This window comes from Manacus vitellinus, unplaced genomic scaffold (genome assembly GCF_001715985.3).
Source record: "Manacus vitellinus isolate BGI_N305 unplaced genomic scaffold, ASM171598v3 scaffold_27_pilon, whole genome shotgun sequence".
In the NCBI taxonomy this organism is placed as follows: domain Eukaryota; kingdom Metazoa; phylum Chordata; class Aves; order Passeriformes; family Pipridae; genus Manacus; species Manacus vitellinus.
The window spans coordinates 2,422,255-2,435,667 of NW_021940039.1; the positions used below are offsets into that span (position 1 = coordinate 2,422,255).

General features: G+C 51.0%; 1 protein-coding gene across 1 annotated transcript in view; it reads right to left on the reverse strand.

Annotated features, from left to right (window-relative positions):
* The window catches only part of NACC2 (NACC family member 2), a 28,870-nt gene extending 15,979 nt beyond the window's left edge, over positions 1 to 12,891 (reverse strand). Inside the window, 3 exon segments of the mRNA XM_018074371.2 lie at positions 1,518 to 1,786; positions 1,788 to 2,442; positions 12,790 to 12,891. Of these exon segments, the coding sequence (XP_017929860.2) occupies positions 1,518 to 1,786; positions 1,788 to 2,380 (862 nt within the window). The 5' untranslated portion in view covers positions 2,381 to 2,442; positions 12,790 to 12,891.
* Between the last annotated feature and the right edge of the window lie 522 nt (positions 12,892 to 13,413).

Below are 13,413 nucleotides of genomic sequence, written 5' to 3' on the forward strand. Positions count from 1 at the left end.
TGAGCCTGTTCCCAGTACTAGGGAAGCCTGGCTTGGGGTAACAGAAATTGTCCTATGTCAAATCTTGTTCCTTGGTTAAGACTAAAATCAAACCACTTTGAGGAAAGCTGATCAACACCAGCTCAGCAACAAACCAGAGCTAAACATTTGCAACATCAGCCCAGCAATTCCAGGATCCAGAGCAGGGAAGGCGGCTCCAGGTGAGCGGATGCCGCGTGCGGCCGGAGCCGGCGGGAAGATGTCCCTCCCCAGGGAGCACCCCTGGATCAAAGCTGCTGCCACAAACACCTGCAGCTCTGACAGGGAGGCCACTGCGAGGCTGAGCTTCCATGTGGGATGCTGCCAGCCTCGTCCAGGCGGGATGCTGTGAGTTGCTTCCACGTGGGATGCAGACACGCCAGAGCCCAGCGGGCATCTCCTCCTCTGGTCCTGAGCCCCTGGCTCTGTACCCACCCCTGATCCTCAAGAGGGTCTGAACCCTCCAAGGTGCCTGAGAAAGGGGGTGTGTGTCCAAGGAAGTGAGAGGGAAGGGGCCTCTCATGCCCTTGTGTCCACTTCAGGGCTGAGCAGCAGCTCCAGGATGAGCAACACCAAAATGAAGCCACCTCCTCTGCCTCAGGCCCACCCAGGGATTCACACTACCATCCCTTATGGATCTTGGAAGGGCAAGAGAGGAATTTTACTTAGTTCTGTTTCTAATGCTGAAATAAAAAAAATTAAGCTCCCTCAAAAAACTGCTTTTCCCTTTCCAACAGCGATGTGTTGGGGCAAGGCTGGCTAAGGAGAAGGGGGCACTTCAGGCAGTGGGGAGAAAAGTCCTCCTTTTCTTCTTTGTGAAGATATTCCTAATTAACCCCTATTAAAATGATTTAGTTGATGTTTTTCTTCCTTATACATTCACCACTTTAAAAAAAATCTTATTGTAAAACACCAGGACAGGGGGACCGTGCCTGGCACCTCGCTGAAGACTAATTCCCAAAATAACCACCCAGCCTTCACTGGGCCACCAAGGACTGATGCTTCCTTTCCCATGGATGACCACCCCTCTCAGATGACCCATGGCAGGAGAACTCAATCCTCACCTTGGGACGGGTGTCACCAGCACAGGGCTCATGCAACCACCAGGCCCCTTGTTGGCAGCCTCAGCCAAAAAGCGAAGGGCTGAGCTGACCGTGGTGGATGATGTGACCGTGGTGGATGATGTGACCGTGGTGGATGATGTGACCATGGTGGATGATGTGACTGTGGTGGACGATGCAGCCACTCATTTAAAGGGCCTCCCAGCTGGGGACACAACCCAGGAGCGATGGCATGGCAGGACCTGCCCATGCCACACCCGGACACAGCACCAAGCCCACCACATGCATCGCCTCCTGCACCGCGCCACAAAAACCAACAAACGAAGCCCTCAAAGACCAAAGCCCGATGAACAACCCAAACTGACCCGTGGCAGCCAGACAAGGCCCAAGCAACCCCTGCAGGGGAGCAGAAAACCCAAGGACAGAGACGCCCATTACCAGAGTAGCCTCCCGAGGACTTGATGTACATCTGCCCGTACTGCTCCTCCACCATGGTGTCGTAGGCCTCGTCGTCCTCCTCGTCCTCCTCGTTGTGGTAGGAGGTGGGGCTGTCGGTGGTGGGGATGCTGCTGGCGCCGGGGCTCGTCCGCTCCCCCTGCGAGTACTGCACCTGCTGCACGTTGGGGATGAGGGTGGCCAGGTTGGGCATCCCGTAGTAGGACACGCGGGAGAGCTTCAGGGGCCCCGCGTTGGCGCCGCCGCCTGCGGCCCGCCCGGGCGCCGGCTTCCAGGGGCCTTTTCCCAGGCCCGCCGGGCAGGGCGGCCGCCTGCAGCTCCATGTTCTCGTGTTTGACGCGCGTGAGGAGCGGGATGGGCATGGAGGGGGACATGACGTAGGGCGCCGAGGCCGACTGCAGCTGGTTGCAGGGGCTCTGCGGCTCCGAGCTGGGGTCTTCGATCATGGTGGTCTGAGAGTCACAGTGGGGCGAGCTGACCTTGAACATCAAGTCCGTGCCTTTCTCCACGATGTGCTGGATCTGCAGGAAGCCCGCCGTGTACATCACCACCAGCTGCTCGCTCGCGGCCATGGTCAGCTTCCCGGTGTAGCAGAAGGAGAGGATCTGCTGGAAGCAGGCGGGGGGGACGGTACCCGGCAGCTCAAAGGCGTTTTTGCTGTTCCCACTGAACAAGTCTCGGAAGTAGAGGCTGCTGGCGGCCAGCACCGCCCGGTGAGCCTTGAAGGCCTGGCCCTTCACCACGATGGAGACATCGCAGTACAGCCCCAGCAGCCGCTGCTCGTTCAGGCAGCCCAGAACGGTGTTCCCGAAGTTGGGAATCTCTATGTGCAACATCTGCGACATGGCTCAGGATCGGCTGGAGCTCCTCAGACATTCAATGCAGGAATATCCAAAGTAGGGCACATCTGAAAGAGGGAGAAGGCAGGGAGAGAGGAAGAGCGTTTTTAGACAGTTCACCAGAGCAGGCGAAGCAGAGGAACCCACCTCACCCGACATCAAAGGCTCAAAATGAGCTCTGAGAGCCGACGTGGAAAAAGCAATCGCTCATAAAAATTACTTATCAATGTCTTCAACCCACGCTGGGAACGCTATTCCAAGGATATTCCCCCAAAAATGCAAGTATTTCCTTCAAGTTGCAGTCTGTTTAAATAAGCACCACTGATTTATTCCCCCGGGGCTTTTACTTTACGCAGGAAAATCTGAACGATAATGGGAGAGAACAGTAAAGCAAACGAAAGACAGTCAGACAGATCTCCGGTAGCATTATATAAGAAACACAACAACCAGCAGCTCTGTTGAAACTACAGAAAAGATATTTATAAAACAATGTGCCATTCTGCCCGAAATAAATGCAGGATTCTGCCGGAGCGACAGCTCCCAGGAAAAAGCACTTTGAAAAGCAATCTTCCCATTTGCACCGGAAAGAGGGAGCATTTCAACAGTTAAACCCCTTCTCAACAGATTTATCCTCCAACAAAACGAGGCTTAGCTCCAAATTAAGCCAGATATTTGAGCCCCAATAAAACAAACCAAGTGCTGCAGCGAGCCGCCTACCACGTTGTCTTCTAATTTTCACCCCCCCTAAACCCAAAGCGGGGCAGGGGGAGCCCCAGCCCAGCCCCTCCTGCGGTCAGAGCCCCCCGGTGCCCCCCAGCCCCCCCGGGTAACCGGCGTTGAGGGACCCTCCGAGCCAAAACCCCGCCGGCTGGAGGCTTCCGCATCCGCCTCCGAGCCTCCGCTCTCCCGGCGCGCCCGTCCTCCGGCCAGCCGTCCGTTTGCCGCGGGCAGATTCTGCCTTCCACCACCCGAAAGGAGGCTGCCTGGGGCGTTGCGGAGTGGACCCCTGTGCAAACCGCGAGGCGGTAATGCCACCGCGCCCGACGCTCCGAAAACTTCAGCGGGCAGCAACTCCACTTGCGGGATTCCACCCGACACCGAAGGCCCAACCCCCCCCCTCCCCTTTGCTTTCCCTTCCCCGAAGGGAGTCCAGTGGGTTTTAATAATTCCTTCCTTTCAAACACTACTGAAAGGCAAAACTTTTCCGGTTTTAACTAGTACCGAAAGCTTCGGAAGAACGTATTTTAAAAAAAAAAAAAAAAAAAAAGAGGGGGGGGGAATAGAAGTTTATCTGCGAAAGATTAAAAAAAGAAAAAAATCTCTGCAAAGAAAATAATAACCCACAAAGAGCCGCTCTGTTCCCATTGCTGGGGAGGAAAAAAAAAAAAAAGAATGAGGAAAAACAAATAAAAAAACAAAAAAAAGTCCCTATCTGCCAAGCCACGGCGGTAACAGGAAGAAGGAAACACCAACTCGGAGCCAATCTTAATTGTATCTGCCATGGTTTAAAATAAAAAAAAAACAAAAGAAAAACGAAAAATTTCTTCCAAGCCGAGGAAGTTTGGGCCCGTGCCTTCGCTCGGCCTGGGAGCGGAACGTTAACCTTGAGCAGGCGTCCCGCTCGCCGAGGGGCTCCGGGTCCCCCGATCGCTGCCGCCGAGGGCTCAGGGCAGGGGGGGGAAATAGAGTATCAAGCCCTGGGTTTGTATCTGCTGGAGCTGAAGCTTTTACCAAGTCAAATCTCCCCGGCAGCGCACAGCATCTAAATGAATAGGCCGGATGCAGATTAACATTCAGGCTGCTCTCTGCAATGAATAGAGCCCTTTGATTAGGGACCTGAAGTAAATGCCAGTTTCAAACCGAAGCTTTAAAAACAGAGAAATATCAGTGCCAGAGGAATGCTCTCAGTGTTGGTACAAGACAGACTTTTGATGAGTCACTGCAATGCAAACAAAGATGGCAGAAATACTGTACTGTATGCTGATGAAATGCTTAGTGGTGCCACGGCAACTGAGACAGGTTTTAAATTTATAGTGCAGTTTTGCATATGAATTACGCTGTAAACTGCCTCCCCTGCCATCTAGTACATCCAGAGTGTCAAAGCATTTAAACTATTCCAAACAGTCTGCAGAGCTGGCACTGCTGCTGGTTAACTCCTGCGGCCGGAGGAAGGCACTGAGCAGGGGTGGGGAGCATCCCCTGCATCCCCCCAGCTTTCTCCTGTATCCCCAGCATCCCCCCAGCATCCCTTGTACCCTTCAGCATCCTCCTGCATCGCCTGTATCCTCAGCATCCTCCTGCATCACTCTTACATCCCCCCAGTATCGTCCTGCATCTCCCCAGCATCCTCCTGCATGCCCTCAGCATCTCCCCAGTATCATCCTGCATCCCCCCAGCATCCTCCTGCATCACCCCTGCATCTCCTCAGCATCCTCCTGCATCCCTCCAGCATCCTTAGCATGTCCCCTGCATTCTCCTGCATCCCCCCCAACACCCCCTGCATCCCGCCCAGCATCCCCTAAATCCCCCCCAGCAACCCCTGCATCCTCCCCAGCATCCTCCCATCTGCCCCAGCATCCCACCTGCCCCAGCATCCCACCCCAAGAGCTCCCCAAAACCACCCACCCAAAAGCAGAGCTTTGGGAATGCCCAAATCTGCCCAAAATAAAGGTGCTCCTTGGGCAGCCACAGTCCTGCCTCCTGCCCCCCCCAGCCCCTCCCCAATACAAGAAAGCCTTTCAAATGCAGGAAAAATGTTTACCCCTTGGGGAAAGCTTCTTTCAGTCTGTGGCTGAATCCACTAAAAGCAAATCCATTTGCTTAAGTAATGAAATCCCAGTCACATTGTCTCCTGGATTCAGATTTTAAATTACCTTCGCATTTATTGAGCATGTTTGGTGCTTTTTTCTGGGAAAGAGGGTGGGGCCTCCCTTTGCTCACTTCTGCCTTGCCCAGGGTGTTTTTAGTTCTGCCCCTGCTCTCCAGTTTGGTTCAATTGCTCTGCTTGGATGGTCACACACACTTAACATTTCGGAGCTGGGAGGTGAACCCATCCTTAGTGGAGGGCAACTGCAGGGAGCACAGGGATGCTCTGGTGTGACCCTCTCCTTCCTGATGCTGCTCAGATCTCCACTCCCACATCCAAAGAGATGTTTGGTGCACGAAGTTCAACTCCAGAGCAGCAAAACTGGGGCTGGGTTGCCTTCCCCTGCACTTCCAGCCACACCAGCAGCACAGCTGCTCTGCATCCCACGGGACCTGCAGCCTCCAGAGCCACCCTGCTCCCAGAGCAGGATCTCCAGGCACTGGGAATGCTCAGGGACCCCAGGGCAGGTGACTGGGATCTCTGCCTGGTGTTGATGAGGAGGCAAAGGTGACACCCTGTGAGGAGGTCAGGGATGACCCCTCGACAGCCAAGCCTGAGAGCCCCCAAAACCTCTTCCAACCATCCCACCACCCATCTCTGCTGGAGAAGGGATGGAGTCTGCCCTGGCAAATGCAGATCCACTCTGGATCTGGGAGAATTACTGAGAAAAATGTGCTTCACAGAATAAACTTCATTGCTCAGGCACCTGAAGGAAGCCTCACCCATGGTGATGGCAGACCATGGATGGAGAAGGATCTCCTCTTTTTCTCCCAGAAAGGGCTCCCTAAGAGCTGGAGGAGAGACCAGGAAGGCCCTGGATGGGACCTCCTTGGACCCAGCAGGGCAGGATGTGAGGGACCAGCCAAGGACAGCTCAGTAGCACAGAACAAGCCAACTTAAAATAGATATTAATTATTAATATTGCTTTGAATTTGCTCTATAAACAAGCCAGGCACGCCAGGAGCAACCCATGTCTCCCTAAAAACACCAAAATTGAGCTGGTTTAGGGTATGTTTAAGTCAGAGAGAAGCACCAGAGTGCCCCAGCCTCCCAAATCCTTGGCAGATCTCATGTACAACCTCCCAAGATGCTCCACACAACTGGTCCCTCCCAAAATATGGCTCTCAGGGAAATGGTGAGAAAAGTAACCATCTTTGGTCTAGAAAGAGCATTGAGGAACACAAGCCAAGCTGTACCAGCAAGCTGCAAAAGCCCAAACCACTCCAATAAACTGCCAGCCAGGACTGCTGGAATTTTTTTCTTCCTCCTCTCTCTGCCCCCCCGTCTTTTTATGACCAGACTGTATTAAAAAAAAATCCAAAAAAACCCCAACCCAAAAACACCAACAACCTCAAATCCCCCAAGAATCCAAGAAATAAAAGAAGTCTTGAAAGCCAAGGAGAGCCTGCTCACGACCAAAACTCACATTCCCTAAAAACAACAGCAACAAAATGCTACTGTGACTGGATGGCAAATGCAGCAACACTTGATAATGTCTATCTTAAAAAGATCCTCTACTAAATACGATTATTTTTCTTTTAAATAGAGCAGCAAGTGACTTCTGAAGGGTTTGAAATGGCTTCAGCCCATCTGACATTGGAAGAGCTGCGCTGCAGGAAAAATGACCTCTGCAATTCCAGATGTAAACTGTATTTTTCCAACCTCATCTCCCAAGCTGAGCTGTGCCCCACGGTGCAGGAGGAGCCCCCAGCACCCTCCCCACCCAAAAAAATCCAGTCCTCTTTGGGTTGCCGTGTCCTACAGGTGACAGACCATCAACTGGACACCTCCAAACGGGAAAACTTGGACCAAAGTGGATTAAAACCAGCCAAGCACCTCCTACTTTTGATTATCTGACATATGTGACCACTCAGGCAAAACATCATTTTGTTTTCTGATGGCAGCCTCGTTTTCCAGCACTTGGATACAGCAGGACAATTTGTACATCTCTGCCTGATTTTTGTAAAGTCATAGCTTTTGTCACAAGATGTTCATAAAAAATGCAGCCGTTATTTGAGACAACTTCCAGGAGAGTTTGGGAATTCTCAGCCTCTGCCCTCATCTGCTTTGGGGAAAAAAAAAAGCAGGTTTGCTCTTTTCCAAACTAAATCCCTGCTCCGAGGTCTGAAAGGTTGGGAAGAGGCGACAGCAACAAAGGAAAAAAGCATCGACCTGGAATAAGATGCTGCCATCAGAGCTCCCCCAGGAGTAATCAGAAATAATTAGATAATGTATTTAAATTGTCTTTTTTTCTTAGCCAAACAACATGCAAAGAGCCTCAGTGGTGAATCACCCCCCCAAAAAACCCCCAAATATCCCCAAAGTCCTGCAGTTCCCGCAGGAAGGTGCTCTGGGCAGCAGCTGGGGCAAGGACAAAGGGACAGGGACCCTCTGGGGGTGGGAGACAAAGCAGCCAAAGGCTTTCACCCCCCCAGCCCAAGCCCCTCAAAAGAAAAGAGCTGAAAAGTCCTGCCCTTGAAGGCCCCAAAGGGTCAAAGGAAACTTCTCTTTCTTCTGTAAATGAGGAGAGAGGGGGGAAAAATCCCACCCTTGGATTTGAGGCTGGCAGGGGTTGTCATCCACCAAAGCCACCCAGTACCCCCAGGCACAGGGTGCCACCTGCCCTGCCCTCAGCACACGGTTTTGGGGTTGATTCCCCCCTCCTTTTAATGCAAAGGAAATGCACTTTTACACAAACCCAAGGGAAAATACGCAACAGCTCCCTGCAAACTCAGCAGCCAAGTACCATCCCCTGAGCCCAGAGCTGCTGTAATGCCTCAAATGAAATAAAGAGTTAAATAAAATAAAGAGTTAAATAAAATAAAGAGTTAAATAAAATAAAGAGTTAAATAAAATAAAGAGTTAAATAAAATAAAGAGTTAAATTAAGTCAAATAAAATGCACTTCAGGTCCAGGCTGTGCATCCCCCTCCTCCCCCCCCTGCACCGCAGGGAGACAAGAAGCCAAAAAGTCATTGCACCCCAAAACTGAGCATCCCCCCCTGAAAGGGGGAGAAAATCCCGGAGGGGAAGGGAGAGGGATTGGGGCTCGGCCGTGGAACGCTGTGGATGCCTGTGCAGAGGAAAACAAGGTTAAGTTCAGTAATCAAATGCCAGTCCTAGCGAGGCTCCTCTCCTGCAGCACCGGGAGCTGCAGCTCCAAAGTATTTATTTTTGAAATGCTGCAAGTGGCAAGCGGCGCGGACGGCCCCTATTTTTAGTGTAGCAGCCAGTGGCAATGGGTGAAAGAAGATTATTTCTGCCTTATTAAGAGCCCGAGGTGAATTTGCAAAATATTCCTCAGTAGCACAGCAGCAGCCCACACGCAGCAGACATGCAGCACGGGGCTTCCAGAATCCTGGAAGTTCGCACAGAAAGTACAGACCTGCAGGTTCGGGCAGGGAATGGGGGGGAGAAGATGGAAAAGTGAGCTGAATTAATGCTTGGTGATGCAGCTCAGGAGGTGAGTGTGGCCCCACTGCCAGGGCAGCCTGGGGTGGGGTGATGGGTGCTCGGCTTGGGGACCCCCGCACAGCCTCTGGAGCTTTGCTCAGGGACCCCAGCACAGCCCTGGGGTCTCTCCTTGGGGACCCCAGCACAACCCTGGAGGATCTTCCCAGGGACCCCAGCACAGCCTTGGGGTCCCTCCTTGCAGACCTCAACACAGCCTTGGGGTCTCTCCCCAGGGACCCTGGCACAGTCCCAAGCATCTCTCCATGGGGACCCCAGCACAGCCCCAGGAACCCCAGTACAGCCCTCGGGTCTCTTCCCAGAGACCCCGGGATAGCCCCCAGCATCTCTCCCTGGGGACCCTGGCACAGTCCCAAGGGGTCTCTCCTTGGGGACCCCAGCACAGCTGTGAGGGGTCTCTCCGTGGGGACCCTGGCACAGCCCTGGTACCTCTTCCCAGAGACCCTGGCACAGCCCTGGGGTCTCTCCATGGAGACCACTGGCATAACCCCAAGCCCTGAGGGGTCTCTCCTTGAGCACCCCAGCATAACCCCAAGCATCTCTCCCTGGGGAGCCCAGCACAGCCCTGAGGGGTCTCTCCTTGAGGACCCAGCACATTCCCAGCACCTCTTCCTGGGGACCCCAGCACAGCCCCAGGAACCCCAGCACAATCATGGGGTCTCTTCCCAGAGACCCTGGGATAGCCCCCAGATCATCTCCCTGGAGACCCTGGCACAGCCCCGACGGGTCTCTCCGTGGGGACCCAGCACAGCCCCATGGGCTCTCTCCCCCAGGCCCCTGGCACAGCCCTGGCACAGCCCCATTCCTGGGCTCTGTCCTGCTGCAAGGTGAGTCACCAGCAGCCCGGGCACATCTCTGGCTCCTCGAGGTCACCCACCCGGCAGCCTCCAAAAAGTGCCGTCATTGAGCCCGGGTGAAGCGTGTTACTGCCATTATTATTTCATTAGTTGTTGTTGTTTTTTTTTTTCTTCTCCCCTTCCCTATCACTGATTTTAAGAGCCTCTCAAACCAAGGAGAAGCAAAAAATAGAAAATGCAACATTTTAATGTTGTTTCCCCCCCCCCCCCCCCGATTGCTGCAAGGAGAAGGGAGAGACCTGGATAAAAAATACAGTTATCCAGCAGGATGGAATATTTTGCCACCTAATAAAAACTCAAGACCCCGAGTAAGTTACAGCCAGCAGAAAGCAAACAGCACCCCATCACCCTGCCTCCAGCATCCCAGCACAAGCACTAATTCCCATCCGTAACACATCAAAAAGACAAGTGCCATGCTGAATCCTATTCTCCTCACTCCTAGTACACAACAGCAGAGCAGGCAATATATAACATGCATGACTCAGTCCTACCACCGTGCCACTACGGAACAGAAAGCTTTAAAATAAAAGTAAATATCTTAAAAGGTCAATTAAGAAAAGCTTACAAAACATCAGACGCTGCTTCTTGCTAGAGCTCATTACCTAGTATGGTGGAGCTGCCTGTGTGTTTTTTTTTCTTGTGCAAGTTAGTCTGTGAGTCAGCATTAACACACATGAGAACATCAGGAATACTGCCTAGTTCTGATGCAATGGAGGTTGTAAAAAAAAAAAAAAAAAAAAAAAGAAGAGAGAAGAAGAAGAAGAAGAAATCGCACTCGGTTTGGACAGGAGCCTGTAATTCAATTGCCTTTACTTTTCAATTACTGCATAGCCTACCCTGACCAACCTGCAGAGGGGAAGGAAACTTTGCTTACATCTCTGCCTTAAAATTAATGACTTTTTACTTTTGGCTGCAGCTTATTCTCCCTGCTTTTTCAAAAAGGAAAAAAAAAAAAAAAGGCATAATATAATTAACCCTTCAAGGGCAGCCGAGCCCGCGCAGCGATCGGGATCTGCGTGGGTTTTGTAGGGATTTCAGGGCTGGAAAACGACCCTGCCAAAAAGTTCTGGCGGAGGGAGACATTTATACATTAAACTTTTAATAGTCTATAAAGCAAAGCTACAATTGCATCCGAGCTTGATCCTTAATGGAAATATAAGCTTGCAGACAAGGGAGGTTATAGACTGCAGACATTTAACTCTGCGCTTCTGGGCTTAGAGGAGCAAATATGAGACTGCACAGGAGGTTCTTCAAAAACAAGGGGTTTGGTCATTAAGCAAAAACCCTGAAAAACCTAAAATTGGTGCCATGAGATGCTCCCCTCAGCCTGATGCCCACTTTCCCCAGGCAGATGAAGGCAAAGCTGAAAACCTGCATTTTTCGTACACTGCATTTACTGCCTGTACTTTGGCAAACAATTCCCTCTCTCCCCCCTTCCCAGAGGGAAAACCCCTCCAGACTGATCTCTGCTCCCAGGATCACTGCAGGACAGTACAGGAGCCTCAACACTGACTTCATTTTTGCCTCCTCTGCTCCTGCAACAAAACCCTTCACCGAGGCAACAAATTGTGCCCAAAGCTTCAGAATGTGCCTATTTCTGTAGCACACCCTAAAACACCCCCAGACAGCACTGCAGCCCAGAACGTTGTATTATATAGGTGATGATGAGGATAATTCTATGATTATATATATGAAATATGAGAATACAAATCATATATGGTTAATATATTTTATATATATATATATAATATGGTCAACTGCATCTTCTGAGCCAACACCAACATGTGACAAGTTCTGTGCTGCTGTGCAGTCCCTGGGAGAGCCCAGCACAGACATTCCTTAAATTTGAGGGTTTTACAGAGGGTTTTACCTTATGCAGCAGAGGAGGGTCAGAGGTTGAAGGCAAAAATTTCTCCCCAATATTCACAACGTGCTGCAAACACTGAGCTGATCCCACAACAAACACCAATCAATCATCCAAAAAAACCAAGGATAACTAATGCATATGGATTAATAATCCAGTGGATCACAAAATATGTTAAATCCCAGCTTAGTGTGCTCGTTGTTTTTATGAGCAGGCACAAACACCATAAAACTTCTTTTTTCAAAGTATAAATACTTATTAATGCTGATTAACCAACATAGAACCCCCTCTAATATCAGAGATCAATCACTTTTGCAGCTTCTCTTGCAGGGAAGGGTCTGTCTCAAACCACTGTGAGCCTGCTGCTTTTTTTTTTTTTTTTTCCTTAAGCATGTGGGACACTTGAATACAGATGAATTGAGTTTTAAAGGAAAAAACCCAAGCAGCAACTTCTGGGCCAAGTTCCTGTGTGCCAAACTTTTCAACTGCCACAGCACAGCTCGACAGTGTTTCAAAAGAATTTAAGCACTGTTTTGAATACTGCTGACAATCTCCCTCATCAAAATTTGTAATTTAAATACCTCAAATCTGAAAAGCACGCTCCCTGGGGCATGCTTCATTCTCCCTCCCCACCGCCCACCCTCCCCAAGCCCCATTTGGAATAAAATCCGTTGGCTTTCCATATCTGGCTGCTTTTTCCCCCCCACCTCCCGCAGCCCCTCCGGGGACCCCGGCGCTCAGCAGAGCTGCTGCTTCGTGGATTAAACCTCTGGTGTGCACTGCTGCACCCCAAAGCACCGCCACCTTCCTCTTTTTTAGAACTCTGACGCCGGTTTGTGATAAAACCAGCGGCCGGTTCAGAGAGAAGACACGGATTTAAGAGCTAAAACCGGTCACTGGTTTAGAGATAAAACGCTGAAACCAGTCACCGGTTTAAAGCTAACACTGGGCTGCCCAGACTTCTGCATCAAGAAGGGGTTAATCCATTCCCACCCCTCTATCCAGTGGGTGAGATGTTCCTTCAGACACGCCAATAACCCCCCAGATAACTCTCTGTCACCAATCCCAACTGGCCAGGGGTGTCTGGACAGGTTTCTCGGGGTGCCTGTGCTGTCGGGAGCAGCAGCTCCATTTTGGCAGGAGCGTGTTTAAGATTCCCTCCCAGTGCTGCAAAAGCACCTTGAAAGGTCGCCGAGCGCTTTCATATTCTCGGATCCATCTCGGAGGCTGCAGCAGACGGAAAAGGGATTGACCTCGCCGGGAAACCGGGGGAGAGTCCCCGTGAAATAATCCATCAGCACCACCCTTCGCCAGCCGCAGCCGCCTTTGTCATGGGAACGCTCGGAAATCTCACCTACCTATTGCAGCCGGGGCTGGAGAGGGTTTAAATCCCAGCCCTGCTCTCCTGGGATGTAACCAAAGCCTGCACGGAGAGCTGCGGAGCGCCGAGCCGGCACACAACATAAAATACCTCCATATTAAAGTCTACGCAGAGCCTGTGCCCATTACCGAACTCATTAAAGACAGTGATACTTTGTAACACACTCTAATCTTTAATATTCATAGCTCGCCTCATTTGCATACCATGCCATAAATAGTTGAAGCAGAGGTAAAACACAAAGCGCTCCACTTGCATTTCTAATTATGCCTAAAAATCAAATGTAAATCACAACACAGCCAAGACACTGAAAAAAATATTAAATTTGCTGGCTCGCTGTTAAAAAAATCTTTTTAAAAGGAAGAAAAAAAAACTCCAAAACAAAACCAACCCCGAACCGCACGCACAAACCTGATTATTTTTAAAAAGAGAAATCCAAGGGGCTCATGTTGTGAGCAGCAGGATGACACTGTTTTAAGAGGGGAGATGACACATCCCAGCCCCAACCCTGGTGATGGACCTTGGTGAACTCTGGCCGTGACCTCCTGGGAATTTCAGCTCATCTCCCCTAAAAACCTGCCTTTCCCACCAAACTGGGCTGCAG